The sequence below is a fragment of the Lutzomyia longipalpis genome, chromosome 1, assembly GCF_024334085.1.
Source record: "Lutzomyia longipalpis isolate SR_M1_2022 chromosome 1, ASM2433408v1".
NCBI classification, from domain to species: domain Eukaryota; kingdom Metazoa; phylum Arthropoda; class Insecta; order Diptera; family Psychodidae; genus Lutzomyia; species Lutzomyia longipalpis.
Window position 1 is genome coordinate 15,150,886 of NC_074707.1, and position 19,449 is coordinate 15,170,334.

Here is a 19,449-nt window from a genome sequence, read left to right on the forward strand (position 1 = left end):
TTTTGAGCTTTTCTAAAGTTTATCAAAGCTTAACTTCAATAGAGATGTAACTAAAAATCTATTAAAGGGATGTTTTTCGAAATCCTTTAAAAAAAAAACAGATTAAGAACACACACAAAAGAAAAGGTTAAACAGATTTACCACATTTATGAAGATTGGTCTATTTACGTAAGTTGTGTTCAAATTAACAGCTTTTGACAATTTTCTTGTGCAAAATTTTTACGTTAGACTTTTCCTTTTAAACAATTTTTCAAAGAAAGTTTTCTTATATAATTTTTTTTATTGAGTTTTTAACTTATTGGATATTCTGTTTTTTTTACGATTAGTAATTATTTTCTAACTTTGAACATGACTTTTCTTAACGTTTGACGTTTCTTTCGTTACGTTTGACATATTCAATTTTTGAAAATCTTTTTTTTCAAATTTTTTAAATTAATTTATGGCTTCTTTGAGATTTTCTTTTTTAACTTTTTTTATGTTTCTTCTCTAACATTTGACGTCTTTTTCCTAACATTTGACGTTTTTTTTTCTAACATTTGACGTTTTTTTGCGATTTTTTGACGTTTATTCTAAATCTTACCATTTTTCAAAAAATATTTGAATGTCTTCATTTCAATTTTTTTACACAGGTTTTAGCAAACATTTTTTTACGTCTAGAAAAAGCCTTAGACTGTCTAATTCTGTATATTTAAAGTGTTATAACATCTCTTTCTGATTACGACCCTAGTTGCCCAATTTTGGTTGACCTAAAATAATTTTTAGGTTACACTTTTAATGAAAGTTTTCGCGACTTTTCAATAAATTTCATGAAATTTCACAAAATGATTTGAATTAATTTTCATTGCGAGTGGTGTGATCGATGGGGGATAAGGAAGAGAAGGAGTTGGTCAGTGTCTCTTGCGACGTCTAAAAATTTCCCGCTTCAGTCTCGATTGCCCGTCAAAGAGTGTTTGAGTTTCAATTTCATGTGTGCAATGCGGTTGTTCATCGAGCGCGTGACGAAGTCGTATTATATGTATTAAAAATAGATACCTATATGCAATTAATTCGTTCATGAGGTGCCCTGCCGAATTTCAATTTACTCACCACACACGACATGTTGTCCCAGAGAAACTGGCCGAATCACTGCTCTCAAGAACGTTGCTGGTGCACACAACACACACTTGCCGTCCACCCAAAAGACATGCTTTTCTGGCCTCTGACCACGATTGTGACCTCCAATTGAGCCATGGAGCACCTTGCATCATACGCAATTTGCTCTCTTACTACTTAATCGCTCTCTGTGTGCATAATTGATGAATTTTCTTTGCAGCAGTGACTGTCGCACACCACAGGATCACTCCAATGGTGTGTCTCTTGTTACCGCAAAGAGTAAAAATCAAAGAGACTCTGCGTACGACGATGACGATGGAGTCTTTTGTAGGTCAACATCATCACAGCATCCCATGTTGTAGCAACATAATGCATCGAAGTGGTGCAAAGTGTGGTGTTGTCTGCAGCTATTTAATGATAATTAATTTATTTATCCATTTTTATAGCTCTCACTTGTGGGATTAAGATGGATTTTGTGCTTCACCACAGTGTTCTCAATGTAAAATAAATTAACTCAAAAGCTCTCAATTTCAGGGACAAACGAAGAGCTTTCCTCTACAATCTATAATCCTTTGAAAAAATCCATGAAGGAAACCATTGAAGGACCTGTCTGTGAAGACAAAAAAAAACCAAAATTAAATTTTTAAATATCTTTTTTCCTTGATATTTGTATTTACATCTCTTACTACTAATTATTATTCACTTCAAAGTTCTTTCATTTTATTATAAATATTTTTTTCATCTATTACTCATCCTTTGTTTTTTTTTCTTCTTCAATAAACGCTATTTTTGTCTGATGCCATAAAATAAATTAATAGACAGGTATTTTTTCTTGTTTTATAAAAATATTCCAACATGAAATTGCGAAAAAAAAATCAAAGAAAAAATATTTTCAAAGTATTTCGCAAAAAAAATAACTATAAATATTATTTTTTCTACATTTTCACACATTTTGAGTGTCCTGTTAGTTTTCTTTTTCATTAATAATTTCTATTTTTTTAAAGATTTATTTTCCTTGTTTTATAGTGTAGGGAATTTTAAATAAAGGGGTTTTCATACTTTTGTTTTTAACCTTTATATTGTTTATTTTGTTTTGAATTATTTTTTCTTTTAAAGGGTTTTCATAACATTTTCTTTATTGACGGGTGAAATGATGAAAATTTGGTGTATCAAACAGGAAATGGCAATATTGCATATTCGACTTTTCCGTGCTGAGTACACAAATTGTTTGAGATTTTCTTTATTAATACCAAATAGGTCTTTTTTTTTCGTCGGTTATATAGTAAGGTATATATTTGTTTTTAATATATGAAAGAAGATACATTTCACTCTCTGTGATATTGAATTTTTTTCAGTATACTACATAACGTTATTCATTTCCCACCAACTCCTCCTTTTAATTGTTATATAATGTTAATTTTCGTTTAATTTATCAATTGCTTTGCCCTTTAGTAGTAAGTTTAGTACGAACTTAAGGTTTTAAGTTTTTTTTTGGGGAATAGATTTTTTTCAAAAACTTTATGCCCAAAAATTGCACATTTCTTTGATAAAGAATTATATAAAAGAATAATAAAGAAAATATATCAAATAAAGAAAAAAACAAAAATTAAAAAATGAGAAATTTTTTATCTAAATTGGTATTATCTATGTTTTCAACATTTTTTTTTATTCCTGTGCGTTATTTTTTTATTCTCAAAAAAATAATAATAATTAAATAATCTCACTCTAAGATCGCCATAGAATTTTGCTTTAATTTGGATAAACATACAATAAATTGAAAGATATACTTAATATTTGTTTTTTTTTTAATTTTCATTGTTTAGATAGTAGAGATTTTTGTTTTTGTGGATTAGTATATAGAGTGCACTATATCAGAAAAATCTAAATACTTTTTCCGTCGAATTTTCTTTTATTCATGGTATTCTCCTTGTTTTTTTCTTCTTAAATTTTTTCTTTCTTGCAATTGATTTGAACTTCAATAATTCGTTACTCCTTTATTGTTTTATCCGTTTTTTTGTTTATTTTTTTCCATGAAATAACATATTTTTTTACCAAGTTGAAACCACATGTTATATGTATGTATGACTTGTTTTTTTGTTTATTTAGTAGAATTACACATTTCTTCTATTTACTCATTACTTTTCTTGTGTGTTAATTACTTTCTAATTTATAAATTCTTTAAGTTTTTTTGTGATGGATTATGCAAATAAATAAATTCAAATTCTATGACACATCTATATGTAATTTAATTCCATGAGGTGGAAAACTAAGAAAATAAGAGTAATTTTAAAATGAAGGAAATTTAGTGCTAAATTATTGTGTTTTCTTACTATAATTAATTTTCTTTTCATGTAATTGGCTTTTTACTAAATTTTCTATTTGTTTTTTTCTTTTAATATTTAGTTCTTTTTTTTCTTCAAAACTACTGATGTCTATGAGAAAAATGCATTGATATTTATATTTTGACACACAGTTTTCTGTTAATTAATTTTTATTCCTCAATAAAATCGGTCCCAATTGGTCAAAATTAAAAAGAGAAAATTTAATAATAAATTAAAAGTATTTTGTAAAAAGTTTGTAAATTTTTTTATGGAATTATAGAGTCGATTCTGAAGCTTTTTTTTGTTTTTAAATTCTCTGTATTTCTTATATTTCACTCTTATTCATCTTACTACACACCACACAATCATTTATCAAATGTTAGATTGTTTAGTAAATGACAAGAATTAAATCTTGAATGCTTTATTTTCTTCGTTTACTTCAACTATTTAACAAGATTACATTTTGTTTTTTTTTTCTTTAAATGAAAAACTTTTACTCAGATATTTACGCTCATTTTTTTAAAGTTTTATTTTAATGTTTTTTCATTAAATTCAAATGCATTATTAAATTGTTTTTTTTTTGTTTTCATTCTGAGAACTTCTTATTTATTTTTCATTTTTATTTATTTTTTTGCTTAAGTTGTAATTAATATTTTTCATTTAAAATATATTTTTTAACAGTTCGACTTTTTTTATTATCTTACTCTGTATTATTACAATTTTTTTATTTAAAATTTATGTTAACATTTCATTTTACTGGAATATCGCACTAACTACGTTCTTATTTTAATTATTTTCTTTAGTTTTTTTTTACCCCAAAATTCATCTCTTGTTACCTTCTTTTAATGCTCTATAAATAAACGTCTTTCAACACATTTTTTTCTTGCTTGTTTTATTTCGTCTTTTTCAATTTTTCATTTTTTTTTTATTAAGTTTTGTGTGTTTTCGCTCGATCAATTTCTTGGTTGTTGCATTTTTTTTTTATCACTTTTACGTATAATACTGCGATATTCGATCAGGTTAAATTTTGGTGATGGTGATTTTTTTTAGTTGTTTTTCTTTTTCTTTTTTTAATTTAATTTTCATTCTGCTTTCCTTGCCGTGTCATTCTAAATGTTAGAAAGTTAAGGTTTTTTTTTCTTGGATAAATTTTTTTAATAATTTAATTATCAAGAAAATTTGGGAATTAAAAAAATTAAGCACAAATTTAGAGTCCAAATATTTTTTCCCAATAAAATATTAGTAGGTAGGTATTTTTTTTCTCTTTTTATATACGAGATAAAGCATATTTTTTGTATATAACTGTTTTTCATCTACTTCCATTAAAATTCTATCCATAACTCTCACGTCTGTCGTCACGATGTGACACCAAAAAGGTTTTTATTTTTTTTTTTATATTCTTTTTAACAAAATCACTCAATTTGGAACATTTTAAATGTAAGTGTTAGTTTTTTTTTCATTCATTTTAAAATGAGTTTTACTACATATTTTTACTATTAATTTACATAATTCTCTTTGTCTACAATAAATGCAATTCATAAAAATATATTTGATTTGTTAAAATAGTCCCTAACAGTGTACAAGAGGAAAAAGAGAATTTCAATCTAAAAAAAAAGTACAACAAAATGTGCAAAAATAACAATTAAATAAGAAAAATAACAAAGTTATAATTCAGGTGAGAAAAATTAAAAAAAAATCAATCATATTGCAAATGAATAAACTTTATTTGAGGTGGTTTTAGACCCCTATTCATCCTTCTAACTTAGCTCCTTAAATATCTTTTTATGAGCTTTTAACTACTTTCGAAGACGTTTTGACTCCTTCAGAAGAAGCAGAAAGCTCATGAGAAAAACTAAATATACTCCATTAATTAACCTAGTTTTGAACAAGGTTAAATTCAATTTAAATTGATCGGATTTGGATTATTCTCCCCTATTAACTCAATTCGAAAGAAAACTAATAAAATGTGATGTTTATTTATTAACTTTTTCACTCAAAAATTTCTTTGAAAGTTTTTATGTGAAAAAGTGATTTTTCTTTAAGAATAAAAAGAAAATTCTTAAAACTCTCATTAGAACCACCTCAATATTTATTAATTAAATAAATCCTAAATATGGCAAGCAATTTTTAAGAAAAAAAATCTCTTTGTCTTCCCAAAGATTAGAACACAAAATGTGCAAACATAAATTATTAATATTTTGCAACAACATTTAAAAGAAAAATAAAGTTCCAATAAATAAATAGAAATTAAGTAAAATTGGGGGAGGGGTAGATAACGAAAGTAAAAGGAAGTAAAATTTTGATTTTACTTTAAAGTGACCTGTTTGCAAAATGCCCAGCCCCCTTCCATCATTCATTGTGTTTATGTGAACCCCAATTTGCATTTTGTGCAATAAATATTCTAATAATGATTAATTCATTATTTAAATATATTTATTAATTTTATTCACTTGAGGTCATACTCATCGATTTCGCAATCGCACTCATCGCATCCCTCTAGGCATTCAGGACACTCAAGTTCGCTGTCTTGTCAATAGAGCCAACCAACTGGTATCCACTGGGCAGTTGAATGTACCTTATCGATGGCATTCTCCAGTGATGCTATTGTATCTCCAATATCATTGTTAACTATAGTTAGATCAAAGAAGTGCCCATACGCTTGACGCAGCATATCAGATTCTTTAGCTAGGCGCTCCAGACTCCCATCGTACTGCATAAATCAAATAACGCGCGCGAAAACCAGGGTAGAAGAGAAGGGTTTTACATGAAAAAGAGAATTAACACATTAGTACTTTGTGTGATCCCTTTATCAAAGGGGTCAAAACACCCCCTTTTGTACAATGTAATGTAATGTAATATATGAATTCCCCATACATCAGCTATATTTTGTAGTGATGGTGCCGCAATGAAGACCACATAGGGCGTAAATTCAGCTGTGCGTAGAATTTTCAGTGCCTGAGGCTCAACATCCAAAATTGCCATTTTCCCTTCAGCATGAATACGCCGAATTGTCTCCAGCTTTGTCCCATACATTGCATCCTCATGTGTACCATATTCCAAATACTCATTCGCAGCGATATCCTGCATCATCTCGTCATGGGACACAAAATAATAGCTTCGGCCATTCTCCTCATCCGGCCGCGGTGGCCTCGTTGTATCTATTTCCACACACACACACAAAAATGCGGAAGGAAGAGGTGGGTAAAAAGTGGAGTAGAAGAGTGTATTAGAACATTGAAAAATAAATCTATAAAAATCTCTGCAGTATAGAAAATAATTCTCTTTTTTTTTTCAAACCACAATATCAATCCATTCAACCCATTCAACAGAAACTATTTCCCAATATATTGAACTATCTACTAAATTGACTGACTTCTGTCTGAATGATTTTCAATTTATCAAGCGTCGAGGAATTTATTTAAAAATTTGTTTTTTGGTTGAAACGTTAAAAAAATTAAATATTGAACTCGATAAAGGATCGGTTTTAAAGGATTTAAAAAATGTATTGTGAAGAGATGAGGCTTAAATGATTTGTTTAGAATAGCCAGTAATGATATATTTTTTTTATAAAACAAGTAAATCATGGATCTGTCTAACTGAGATTCAAGTATTATCTAATTCAGACTAAAATACCATATTGAGACTCAAAAAACCTTATTTGGACAAAAGTTTTGCTTGATGTGGACTCAATTTTTACCTAATCAACACGATAAAATACCCTCATCCGCGAAAATTATTTTAAGCGAACGAGACTTTCGTTTTACATGGCACGCAAAAAATATAAGAAATACTCATTAAAACGCATAGAATCTAACTAGTAGAATCAAATAAATTTATTACTTTGCATCGTTCTTTATCGCGAGATGTTTATTTAGGAAAGAATGCCCCTGGTAAAGACTAAAGACCTATCAGAGCTGAAATGTATTTAATAGGCATTGCAGTCAAGAGAAATAATACCTAATTTTTATGCTTCAGCTTCTCGACTGCGATGCCGATTAAATTTTCAATAAAATATCAAGAGTCTCTTAGAAATTTTCACATACTACAGCATCAGTTTTTCACAAGAAAACGTATTATGTAATCTATGTAGACTCTGCGTAATACGCACGCACCTTTTATGTCCGAGAAAGAATCTGCAGATTTCTGCACGTTCTTCCAGGATATATTTCGTGGATATTTTCTTTACAAATTATCTTTAAATCCTTTTTTCTGACTGGTAATTAAGCAAAGTACATTCAAATTTTCAATTTTATTTTGTTTTCAAGGATTTCTATATAGGAATGAATCAACAGAAACTTTAAAGTAAGATTTTTTCGAATCCATATAATACATTTGAGCCCGGATTAGATATCAATTGAGTCTCAATTAAACAGAGCCTTTAAAATATTCGCTGTCTTATTTTTAGCTGTGATTCTTTCGAAGAAAAGGATATCACAGCTTTTTTTTAACGTGTCTTTAAGTTAAAACTCACGGCTAAATTAGGGTATTTTATAGCACAGATAAGTTAAAAATTAAGTCAACATAAGGTAAAGGCTGAGTCAACATTAGTTAAAAATTGAGTCATCATTAGGCAAAAGCTGAGTCTGAATAAGACAATTGCGTCGCAAATAGATAAATTTGCGTCAACATTAGTTTCAATCTTTTAAAATTTGAATCTCAAAGACATAAAGCTATTTCTAAATATTTTTTAGAAACATTTTTTTCTATCCAATATCGAATTTAAAAGTTTCTATAATTAAAAATTTATTCCAATTTTTATTTCATAGAAAAAGTTTCTGAGGAGTTTTTGGCTAAAACTTTATCTCTCTCAACTCTAATTAAAATAATATAAAAATAAAATACATACGTGGTATAGGATACGCATATTTGTCTGGATATTTTGCTATAAGTGTATTTTTGATATGACGACGTCCAACACCATGAGCGCCTAAGAGCACCAATGTTTTTCTCTGAAATGCAGGATCGCCAACTGAAAAGAGACAAACAAAACACGAATTAGTGGCACCGCATCCCTGGGAAATGGTGGAAATTCAATTATCACTTACGGGGTACTTTAACCACTTCTTCGTATGTGACCAAATCCAATTGATCGAACACAGCATTGTGTTTTGCAAGATATTTATCTCTGCACTGCTTTTTCTTCCGGCCAAATATTGAGCAATTTACTGCAAGAAATAAATAAGAAAAAAAATCCAAATTCATTGCATTGATCATTGAAAATATTCTCCTGAATTTAATGATTAAGTTCTTTGTTTTTTTAAGACAAAGTATATGAATTGTAGAGATTTTGTAAAAAATATTTTATTAAAAATTGAATGAAAGGAATGCAATAAATTACGATTAAATACCGAAAAAAAAACATCTCATAAAAATGCATCACTGAAAGCACAAAAAAAATCCGACATTAACGACAGAGTTTGAGCAAAAAGCCATTGCGAAATTAATTGCAAAAGTTCTTCCAAGAAAAAGCTATAATAGTAATAATTCTTTATGTCTTTAGCATTTAGAATGTGGTCTTGATGTTTTTTTCTCTTTTATCTCCAACTCTTTGAATTCTTAAAAGTATTCAACAGCTCATATTATTCTATTTGCATTTTAGCACTTTTTTCTTCTTCTTCTCGTTACATTTGAGGAAAAATTGAATACATATACCATGGTTCTATTAAGAAGGGATTAATTAAATGAGTACGACAGAAGACCAGTAAGAATACATAATAAGCTTGAAATGACACTTTTAACCCAATAATTTACATTTCACACGCTTACGTTGATAAGAGAATTTTGAAAGCATAATAATGGGGCGTCTCTCTCTTCTAAATGATTTTATACATTTATTTTATATGTAGTACAATACGAAGAAAAAGTGTCGAAAATGTGATTACTTTAATTCAGTCATTCAAGAATGTACATTTTGTCCTTTCTTCCTTTTTCTTGCACATATCTCTGCTTTTTTTATTCGTTTGAAAAAAAATGTACTAAAGAAAATAAGAAGAGTATACAAAAAAAATTTAAATATATAATGAAAATTGATTTAAAAAAAAAGTTGAAAAGTAGTAAAGAAGCTTTTTGAAAAATCTCCGCATGCATAGTCGTGAAAAAAGTGAACAAAGAAGATTAAAAAAAACTTTTCTATTGCCCAATTTGTACCATTTAAAGTTTGCCAATGGATGGGTTGGTTGCGATAATTAAAAAGTCAATCATAACGCGTCCAGTTATAAGAGTTGGTATACCACAACGCGGAGGGGTCAGTCTATGCGTTGTAATTTAATTCATGAGCACTATTAGTATAGGCAAAGTTGATTTTTTTGTAAAACTCAGAAAATTGAAATATAAAAATGCACATATCTCAAGTTCTATTGCACATACAGAAATTTCTTGACTAGTTTTGGAAAGGTATTGAATTAAGCTATAATCTGACATATATTTCGATACATTTCTAGGTCACCTCCAGAACATAAAATGGCGGATTTTTGTTCTACCAAAACAGTTTTTTGCACTTTTCGTCATAAAGAAATGGTCCTAGAGGTTTTTGATGTTCTAGAAAGTTGTAGAGAATTGCAAAACCTTTAATTTGATACCAAATTGAGCAAAATCGGACAATCCGTTCAAGAGATATGGCTCTTAGAACTTTTCAAATTCAAGAATTTTTCAAATGGCCATATCTTCTAAACGGCGACATAAATTTTCTTCATTTTCGGACTGATGAAAGATATTGAGTCAGGCTACAACATATCAAAATTTAAAAGATTTGCCTAATGGGGATTCGGAGATATTGCCCCTTAAAGTTAGGCAATTTTTGTTTTTATTTTTAGCGCCTCTTGCGGATGTTTTTGAAACTTGGAATGTTCTACGCAGTTGTAGGGCTTCTCAATACCTTTCATTTGATACCAAGATGGTCAAAATCGGTCAAGCCGTTCTCGAGTTATATTGAAAAAACGCTTTTTGCTTTAGGCCGCCATATTTGCTAAACCGCTTAACCGATTTTCAAGTATGATTTGTTGATGAAAACATCTCACTGAGCTCTACAACATACTAAAATTTCAGATCTCTAGCTTTAAGGGAAGTGGTTGACGGTATTTCAAAATGGCGGACGGCGGCCATCTTGGATTTTGAAAATGCGAAAAAATGAAATTTTACACCCACATTTCTATAGAAAACTTCAAACCGGAAGTCTCTATCTCTTGCCGTTCTCGAGATATAAGGCAAAGTTTAGGCGACCGGCCGGCAGGCCGGCCGGATCAAAAATTTTCCACCACCATTTTCGTAATGTGGGTTGTCTAAAACGCGCTCATACCAAGTTTGAGCCCGATCTGAGGTGGTCGGGTTTTCCGACGATTACAATACTTGGTATGCCACGATTGTGGTATACCAACTAATTAAGTTTTAATTTAATCCGGGGTATCTATATAGATAGGAGAAATATTAACAGTGTTCTCACTACATTTTTTTTGTTCTCATTACATTTAATCAATTGGATGTATTGAGAAATAAATTTAATAAAAGCACATGGTTCAATTAACCCAACTAACCACTATAGGTTTAATAAATCTATTTAATTTTAATTTTATTTGATTTGAAAAGAAATAGATAAATAAAAAAAAGTTAAAAATGTTCTGCTAAAGCTAGAGGAAAATATTTGAAAAAAAAAACCTATTTGGCGTGTTTAAAAGGAAAGTGTTTAATTGATATTTAATTTGGGCAGTAATTAACGCTCTGTGCATTTGAACAACATTAACTTTTGGGCGGAGGTAGAGAGAATAAAAATTCATTCCAAATAGTAAAAAAGAAAGTGTTTGTAAAATAATTCGATAGGACATCATTGGCATTGTTTATTGTCCCAATATGGACAACAAATATACAATTTTTTCTTGCAAAAGAAATTTTGCATACTAAAATGTCCTTCGTGTACCTGTCGATCCATCACATCCTTCGGCATGTGCTGAACACCCAGGACCAGATTCTCCTGATTAGTCAGTGTTTTATTTGCCGCCACACAACACACAAAATGGTAAAGAAACACATGTCAACACTTATACAGAAATCATAATGGAATTAAAAGAGGTACAAAATGAGGAAAAAAAATTTCGCCCTAATATACAACTTTACACCATATAATCCATCAAATGTTAGAACGGAAAGAGCATAGGTTGGTTAATTGCTCATTGGAATGATTTAAAATGAAATATGTATGTTATGTATTCGTGCCCAACTTCAATAGAAGATTTAAAATTAATATGAAATGTTTTATTTATGAAAGTTGGCATTTGAAAAATAATTTTAACATATTGGTATTTGTCGATAAATTCCCTAAAAATAAACTATTAATTGGAGCGTCAATCGACAATCAATTGCAACAAACATCAAAGTAATTTCTCTTGTGGGAAATCATAGTTACATAATTCTGTGGTTTATGTGGTTATCACCCAATACACATAGGTAGGATACCCATAAACTTAAAATCGAAATTTTCCAAACGGATATTTGCATATTTACTACATAGTTTTATGTGTACAATACATATGTAGATAATCATTTTCGACACCCTTTTCCAATTAAGTATTAACTACATAAATAAATTCAGATCCAAATTAAAGCATTCAAATTACTGATTGCCCCTTTATTACCACAAACATAATCAGGATATAGAACTAATTTCCAACTATTAATTCCAAAATTTATATTACAGATTAGTCCCAGATTAATTTATATCCCGTGAAAACACAAAAAGCAAACATAATTAGACACACGGCATAAATAAATATTATATGTTTGTATGTTTTTTCTTCATCAACATGAGAGCTCAATATTTATTAGAACTGATAATTGGTTTGATTAAAAGATAGGTAGAATTATTTACCTACAATAGGCTATTGAGATACCTAACTGAAATTCAAATCTTTCTCTCAAGTTACCCGATTTAATCCAATTTCATTGGGATGAAATTCAAATTTTCAAAAGCCCAATTCCCTTAACAATTTTCAAATTTTATTGTTTCACTATAGTTTCAATTTAAAGCAACGTTTTCACAGTCCCATAAATCTTCAATTTTAATCAAAATTTAATCAATTTATACCAATGCTCACATACCGGCAAACAAAAATGGGAATGTAATAATTTTTGTGGAGCAATCATTTCTCTTTGCCAAAATATGGAAAATTTCATTGGTGGGACACTTTTGTGAATTATGCAGTGCAAAACGTATGGTAATTAAATAAATTCATACGGTAAATTTATGTAATTAATTCGGATGGGAATATATGAAAAATAATTTACTATATATACCAAACTATGTACTTATAGAATACACGGCTTCAAACGCTGAGAGATTCGAGAAATAAAACCACCTGGTTATGATAATTTTTTTTGTTATAAAGAATATTAAAATTTTTAATTAATTTGCTTCATAAACTACCATAAAAAAATAAAATATTGAAATTAATTTTAATAATTCGGAGGTTTTCCACGAAATTTTCTTTCATTGCGTGATAAAAGGATATGCTCTGCATGTCATAGAGTTTCAAATATTACTGTGAAATAAAATATTTTTGATAGGAACCTCCCTTTGGGCGAAATGTCTTTAATATCGTGTGTGATTTTTCAGCAAAATATGAAAATATTTATATTCATGGAAGAAAAAAATCACCCTCCGCCATTTCAATACTCATGAGCTTCTGTGCATGTACTGTACGTACATACCTATATACATATCTACTATATACGCACAGTATGTATATTGGTAGGAAGTGAATGTGGCGTGGAAAGTCACTTAATTTATACACCGACCATTCATTTTTGTATTCCCGACACTTTTACGTCCCTTTTATTATTGTTGAGAAAAAAACACTGTATTTTGGAGGGAAATGTGCAAAAAGACTTTATATACAGCACAAGTGGTCTAAAAGCTCCCTAAATGTATATTATATAACCTCCTCTGCATTATTAGTTAGAATTCTTTTTTTTTCGCTATAACTGTACTACTAAAATGATGAAAATATTTTTACAGAGTCCATAGAATTTTTGGTGAAGTTGTTTTTCAACGAGCTAGTTGACTTTTTATTGCAAAAAAAAGGACGAAAAAGGAAAATTTAAGAGCTTCTGAGCTTTTCTTCCTCTTTAAACCAAATCTCCAATTTCTACGTAAAAATCAGTCTATAAACAATATGATATGAATATAAAAGTTGTAACAAATAAAAATATATTTATATTTACAAAATAATAAAAAGGAATATAATACAGTATAGACACAATCACACTGATATGGCAGAAAATTCACATTTAGAAAGCTCAAATTCACACAAAATGTTTTCAAGAGAGATGGAACAGAATGGTTATAGAGAAGAGAACATGAGGAAATGCCATTCACAGACGATATACAAACGATTTAAACTGATTTTTCATATTTGAAAGTTTACGAGAAGATGATGAGGTGAATGCGAAATCAACAACTATGTATGTTTATAGAGGGGATGAGCTTTGACACATAGAGGAAAGGGATGGGAAATTGAGGTAGAGAGCTTTTGCAAAATAAGGGACTGACAGGCATATGGTTGGGATTTTGTAAAATACATAATATTTGAGGATAAATTCTCTTGCCTTGTTCCTGTTTTGTTTTGTCCACAGCCTGACAAGCAATCCGCCACTCTTGAAGCTCTGGAGATGGAATTAGACCAGCCGATCCACCGGCTGCATCATGACGTGCTTGCCACCAATGATGATCATCCTTGCTTATTATCTGCAATATGGGCATTTCGAGAAATTCCATTATTACTGTGTGTAAATTAATATCGTATTGGTGTTCCAAATGCAAATGGTTTGTTGTTGATAAATGACTGGGTGATTAATTCTCTAGTGGCACATCCTTGTGGATATTGACTTACCTGTAATATGTCACCAGTACGGAATGCTATTCCAGCCTGAGCACAAGGAATCAACTCATCATCCAATGGATCATAGTCGAATTGGGCACGTACAAATATCTAGAGGGGATAGAATTTCAAATAGCATAATGTTAATCATGAATAATTATGTATATCGCATAAGGATAACATCTTGCACGTATGTCCGTTATAGGTTGTTCTTTACACACGACTTTGAAATTTATCAAAATTATTATTAACCCGGATATGCTTTGGAAGATTTTGAAATTTTTGCAAAATCTTCTTTTAAAATATCCTGGAAAAGTAATTTCTCAAATGAACTAAATATAGGGAAATAAGCAAATCCGGGTTAAACTTCAATTTTATAAGGATTTTTCAATAAATATTGTGATCCTGTTAAGAAAATTTTTGATTGAAAACGATGTTTTTCTGTGAACAATTTGAAGAATATTGGGAAAATTTTGTGAATTTCCTGTTGAATTTGTAGATTTTTAAATAAATAAATCGAAAATTTTCTGCAAGAAAATTAAGAGTTTGTCAGTTTTAATAAGAATTTCCTTTTTTGTTAAAATGAATCAGATTATTTTTGCGATTAAATAAAATTTATTGATAAACATTCTTATCAGATACCCGAGGATAATTATTTTCTTAATATTTTACTAATTTTCATCGCATCTTCCAATAATAATAATAACTTCACGTACAAACAACGCTATCGTAAAGGATAAAGCATTTGGGGTGAAATTTTTCCAGTAGATTTTACCTTCTGGGAAAATCATAATTTCCCCATCATTTCCCAGAAAATTGTCCCAGTATTCCTGAATCTCAGCACACCCTTTAATAATTTTCAAACTATGAAAGATTTCAATTACACGGACATGCTTAATATATTATGCATAAAATCATTTAATTTATTAATGGAGGGCAAAAGTTTGTTTTCCCCGTCTTTATGTTCATTTTATATCAAGTCTTTCATACATCCAATACTGCTTTAAATCCAAAGAATAAGTAAGTGCACTCCTTCCTTCACTTTAATGTACTGTATGTATACGTTATATGTAGCATTGAACACAATGTATATAGTAAACGAGAGGGAATAATTAATTATGGAAAATGCGAGTAATTCCGCTGTACACTGTAAGTTAGTTGGAAAGATTGAGTTTTAATCTGTTGTATTGTTTCGGAGACAAATAGAACGGAAAATCGCATTTTCTTAACATAAATACAAACCTTGGTACAAACCAAACAGTGATGACTTTTCATTTATTTTGTAATCAACCATCCAAACTAGAGATATTTTGTAAATTAAAAGTAATGAAATATTTCAAATGTAGATTTTTTTCATTTGAAATAATTTTCATTTTATACAACTAATTTTCACGTGAAATTCATACTTTTTTCTTTTAGAAAATCTCTTCTTTCATAGAATTCGTTTGTATACATTCTAAAAGTTACACAATATTGTTTGCTTTTTGCTGTACATTGTACAATGTAGTACATATAGTTATGGGTTGAAGTAATGTAAACAAATCCAGTCTCATACTTTTGCATAATGTATTTCATTGTGAGCTTTCTGCTTGCCCTATGTTTGGATCTTTTTTTTATTTGCATTATTCTGTATATGGAAAAGATTTTTTTGCAACTATGCAAACGGTGTTGTCATTTCAAATCCCCTTTTTGTCACCCTTGGTGTGTGGGCTATAGCCGTGGAAAAGTAGGTCCTATTTTAAGGACAAACTTTTACATTACGAATCCCGAATTTACACATTTTTAAGATTTTTTTCTCGCGTAATTTTTCATTTGGAAACAACGAATTTTCTTTTGTGAAACATTCATAATGACTGTAAGATAGTAATAAAAATACTTACAAGAACAGGTGCCGGTCTAATCCTGAATAGCTGCATTTCATCATAGGAAAGCAGAAATACAAAATCAAATGAATATTTTTTGCTCCACGTTCAATAAAATGAGTTTTGCGAATGAGAAATGTCAGCGAAGGGTTGAAATAAGAATTTCTTTCGCCCACAGGACTAACGTTAGAATGTTTATTGACAAAGTTTTCGCGTGTAAGTCAATAACTTTCAGTTCATAATTCTTTTCTTTGAGAATGAATTTAATTAGTAACAGCCTTAATCGAATATTTTCAGTCACAGAAAATAAAAGTTCGTAGAAGGTTCGTTATTTACTCATTGGTCTTATGGGAAAATCAACCTCCAGTTCGTAAAATGGGGTCTCACTCCTTTTTCGTAAAAAGGTTCGTAGTTTTGAACTCCAAATTCGTCAAATTCGCTTTTGAACTCCAAATTCGTAGTTTTTCACCTCCATGTTCGTGATGGTTCGTAAATTCCTTTAATGAACAATTTGCCATCTTTGGCTCTTCCGGGAATAAATGTTAAAGATGTTTACCGCCTTTCTGGCCATTTCTGTTCATCTGGGTATTTGATACCATCACTGAACTTCCATATCCTCCTGATTCTCCTGACCAATACTAGATTTTATGCATTCCTTACACAAAAGTTAGGAGTTTTTGCCGGATTTGTGGTCGCTCCTCCTTGATAATGATGGAGTGACCTCCGGAATGACGATTTCATCCCCGGATTGTCCCAGGGTTATCAAGTCCTGGGGAAATAGGGGATGCTGGTGCAAAATGGTCGATTTTTCGACAGTTTTATGGTCACTCCTCCTTAGAATTGATGAAGTGACTTCCGGATTAGGGATCTCATCCCAGAATTGTCCCATCCCGGACAATTAGGGGAGGCTGGCGCAAAAATTTGGGGTTTTCGCCGGATCTGTGGTCATTTATTCTTGGTAATGATAGAGTGACCACAAGATTGGGAATCTCATCCCAGGATTATCAAGTCCTGGACAAATAGGGAAGGCTGGTGCAAAAATTTGGGGTTTTCGCCGGATTTGTGGTCACCTCATTGGTGATATTGCAGTGACCTCAATTTTTCGCGTCAGCATCCCCTATTTAACCAGAATGTAACAATCCTGGGATGAGATCCTTAGTCCGGAGGTCACTTTATCATTACCAAGGAGAAGTGACCAAAAAACTGGCGAAAAACCGACCATTTTGCACCAGCCTCCCCTATTTGTCCAGGATGTGACAATTCTGGGATGAGATCCCTAATCCGGAGGTCACTTCATCAATTCTAAAGAGGAGTGACCATAAAACTGTCGAAAAATCGACCATTTTGCACCAGCATCCCCTATTTCCCCAGGACTTGATAACCCTGGGACAATCCGGGGATGAAATCGTCATTCCGGAGGTCACTCCATCATTATCAAGGAGGAGCGACCACAAATCCGGCAAAAACTCCTAACTTTTGTGTAAGGAATGCATAAAATCTAGTATTGGTCAGGAGGATCAGGAGGATATGGAAGTTCAGTGATGGTATCAAATACCCAGATGAACAGAAATGGCCAGAAAGGCGGTAAAAATCTTTAACATTTATTCCCGGAAGAGCCAAAGATGGCAAATTGTTCATTAAAGGAATTTACGAACCATCACGAACATGGAGGTGAAAAACTACGAATTTGGAGTTCAAAAGCGAATTTGACGAATTTGGAGTTCAAAACTACGAACCTTTTTACGAAAAAGGAGTGAGACCCCATTTTACGAACTGGAGGTTGATTTTCCCATAAGACCAATGAGTAAATAACGAACCTTCTACGAACTTTCGACGAACTTTTATTTTCTGTGTAGATTCCTTATGTCATAGAAAAGTTTTCTTCTACCGAACACAAAATTTCATTTAGGTAGGATTTTTTTGTGCTTTCCTTCATCGATTGATTTTCAAAGAAATAAACGGATTTTTCATATTCAGTTTCTATTATACTTTTTTTTTAATAAATAAGTAAAAGATTCCTTATTTCTTTACGTTCTTTTTAGAGCAATTGAACCATTTAAATTCACAAAGTTTTGAACTCTGCTACATTGTTATTATCCAAATCTAGAGATGGGAAAATTTAATGAAAAAAAAAGATGGCAAAGAGCATTTTGTTGGAAAAGTTTTTAGTGAAATGAAAGAGATGATTGTCAGACGAAAAGTTTAGGTCATAAACACAATAGTGCTATAAGTAGGGATTTTCTTCTTACTTAATCTCTTTCACAACTATACCAGGACTATTTGTGAAGTTTCCCACCATGACAGACGCTTAACAACCCTAAAATGTGTAGTTTGAACTTTTGGAACTTTAGGGAGTGCCACGTATTACTAGTTTAAAATAAATTAGCATCCATCGGACACCGAGGTGGAGCTTTTATTGCAATATTAAATTAAGCCCAATAAATTAACGTATATATTCCGTGTATCCCATATAGATGAAAAACGTTTCTATTCGTATATAGTTATGTATCTGCGTAGCTTTGTGATACTTAAGCACATAGAAATACTAACTTCCTTCTTATATAAAACGCTAATTAAATAATTCGTCAACTGCTTGGCCTGATTAAAAAATGCCGCTGTGTGTAAGTTTTAAAACTATCTCACTGGGTGCACGTTATATTGTCACATAAGTTAATTAAATTAAAATATATGAGATTTTAGAGACGATGGAGTTTTGGGTAATTTTAAAGTTTAATACGTGAAACTTGTGCATCAACTTGACATCAAAGGTAATACTGCTAAAATAATTCCAACTAAAATTTTCATGTAAGAAGAAAAGTGGAGAGTACTCTGAAAAAAATAGTTTGTAGCGAGTTTTGTCAAAGTTTGTGAAAGGATATTAATTTGGAGGTAAATATGCAATTTAACAAATCTGTTTGTAATTTGGAGATTATTGGTTGTAAAATGTTTGTAAATTGAAGAAAAAATACAAATCAGTACAAACTTTAACAAACGTTTCACAAATTTTTGCAAACAAATTTTAATAAATTTGGAAGAACAAACTTTCTACAAACTTTACAAACATGTTTGTATGTTGGTTTGTTTATAAAAACAAATATTAACAAACAATTTTGATAAAGTTTGTTAAAAGGTTTGTTGTTTTGGTGCATTAACAAACTTTAACAAACAATTTTGATAAATTTTGTTGAAAGGTTTGTTATTATGGTACATTTACATCAGAAGCTTTATTTTCAATTGTGAACCAAAAATAAAAATCGAAAAAGTGATTTTTTGGGAGAATGGGTTGCGATTTCATGGAGGATCCGCAGC

At 30.5% G+C, this 19,449-nt stretch overlaps 1 protein-coding gene across 11 annotated transcripts in view; it reads right to left on the bottom strand.

Moving 5' to 3' along the window:
* Positions 1-1,727: 1,727 nt before the first annotated feature.
* Positions 1,728-19,449, bottom strand: part of LOC129791777 (peripheral plasma membrane protein CASK) — a 251,442-nt gene continuing 233,720 nt past the window's right edge. For 4 of the 11 annotated variants that reach the window (XM_055830268.1, XM_055830214.1, XM_055830236.1 and 1 more), the window contains 8 exons: positions 16,159-16,209; positions 14,291-14,389; positions 14,007-14,145; positions 11,323-11,376; positions 8,459-8,578; positions 8,260-8,382; positions 6,288-6,571; positions 1,728-6,123 (listed from right to left, as the gene is read on the bottom strand). In XM_055830268.1, the coding sequence (XP_055686243.1) occupies positions 5,944-6,123; positions 6,288-6,571; positions 8,260-8,382; positions 8,459-8,578; positions 11,323-11,376; positions 14,007-14,145; positions 14,291-14,389; positions 16,159-16,209 (1,050 nt within the window). In that variant the 3' untranslated portion in view covers positions 1,728-5,943. The remainder of the gene's footprint in view (positions 6,124-6,287; positions 6,572-8,259; positions 8,383-8,458; positions 8,579-11,322; positions 11,377-14,006; positions 14,146-14,290; positions 14,390-16,158; positions 16,210-19,449) is intronic. The other 7 variants (XM_055830278.1, XM_055830315.1, XM_055830305.1 and 4 more) reach the window with 4 other exon arrangements.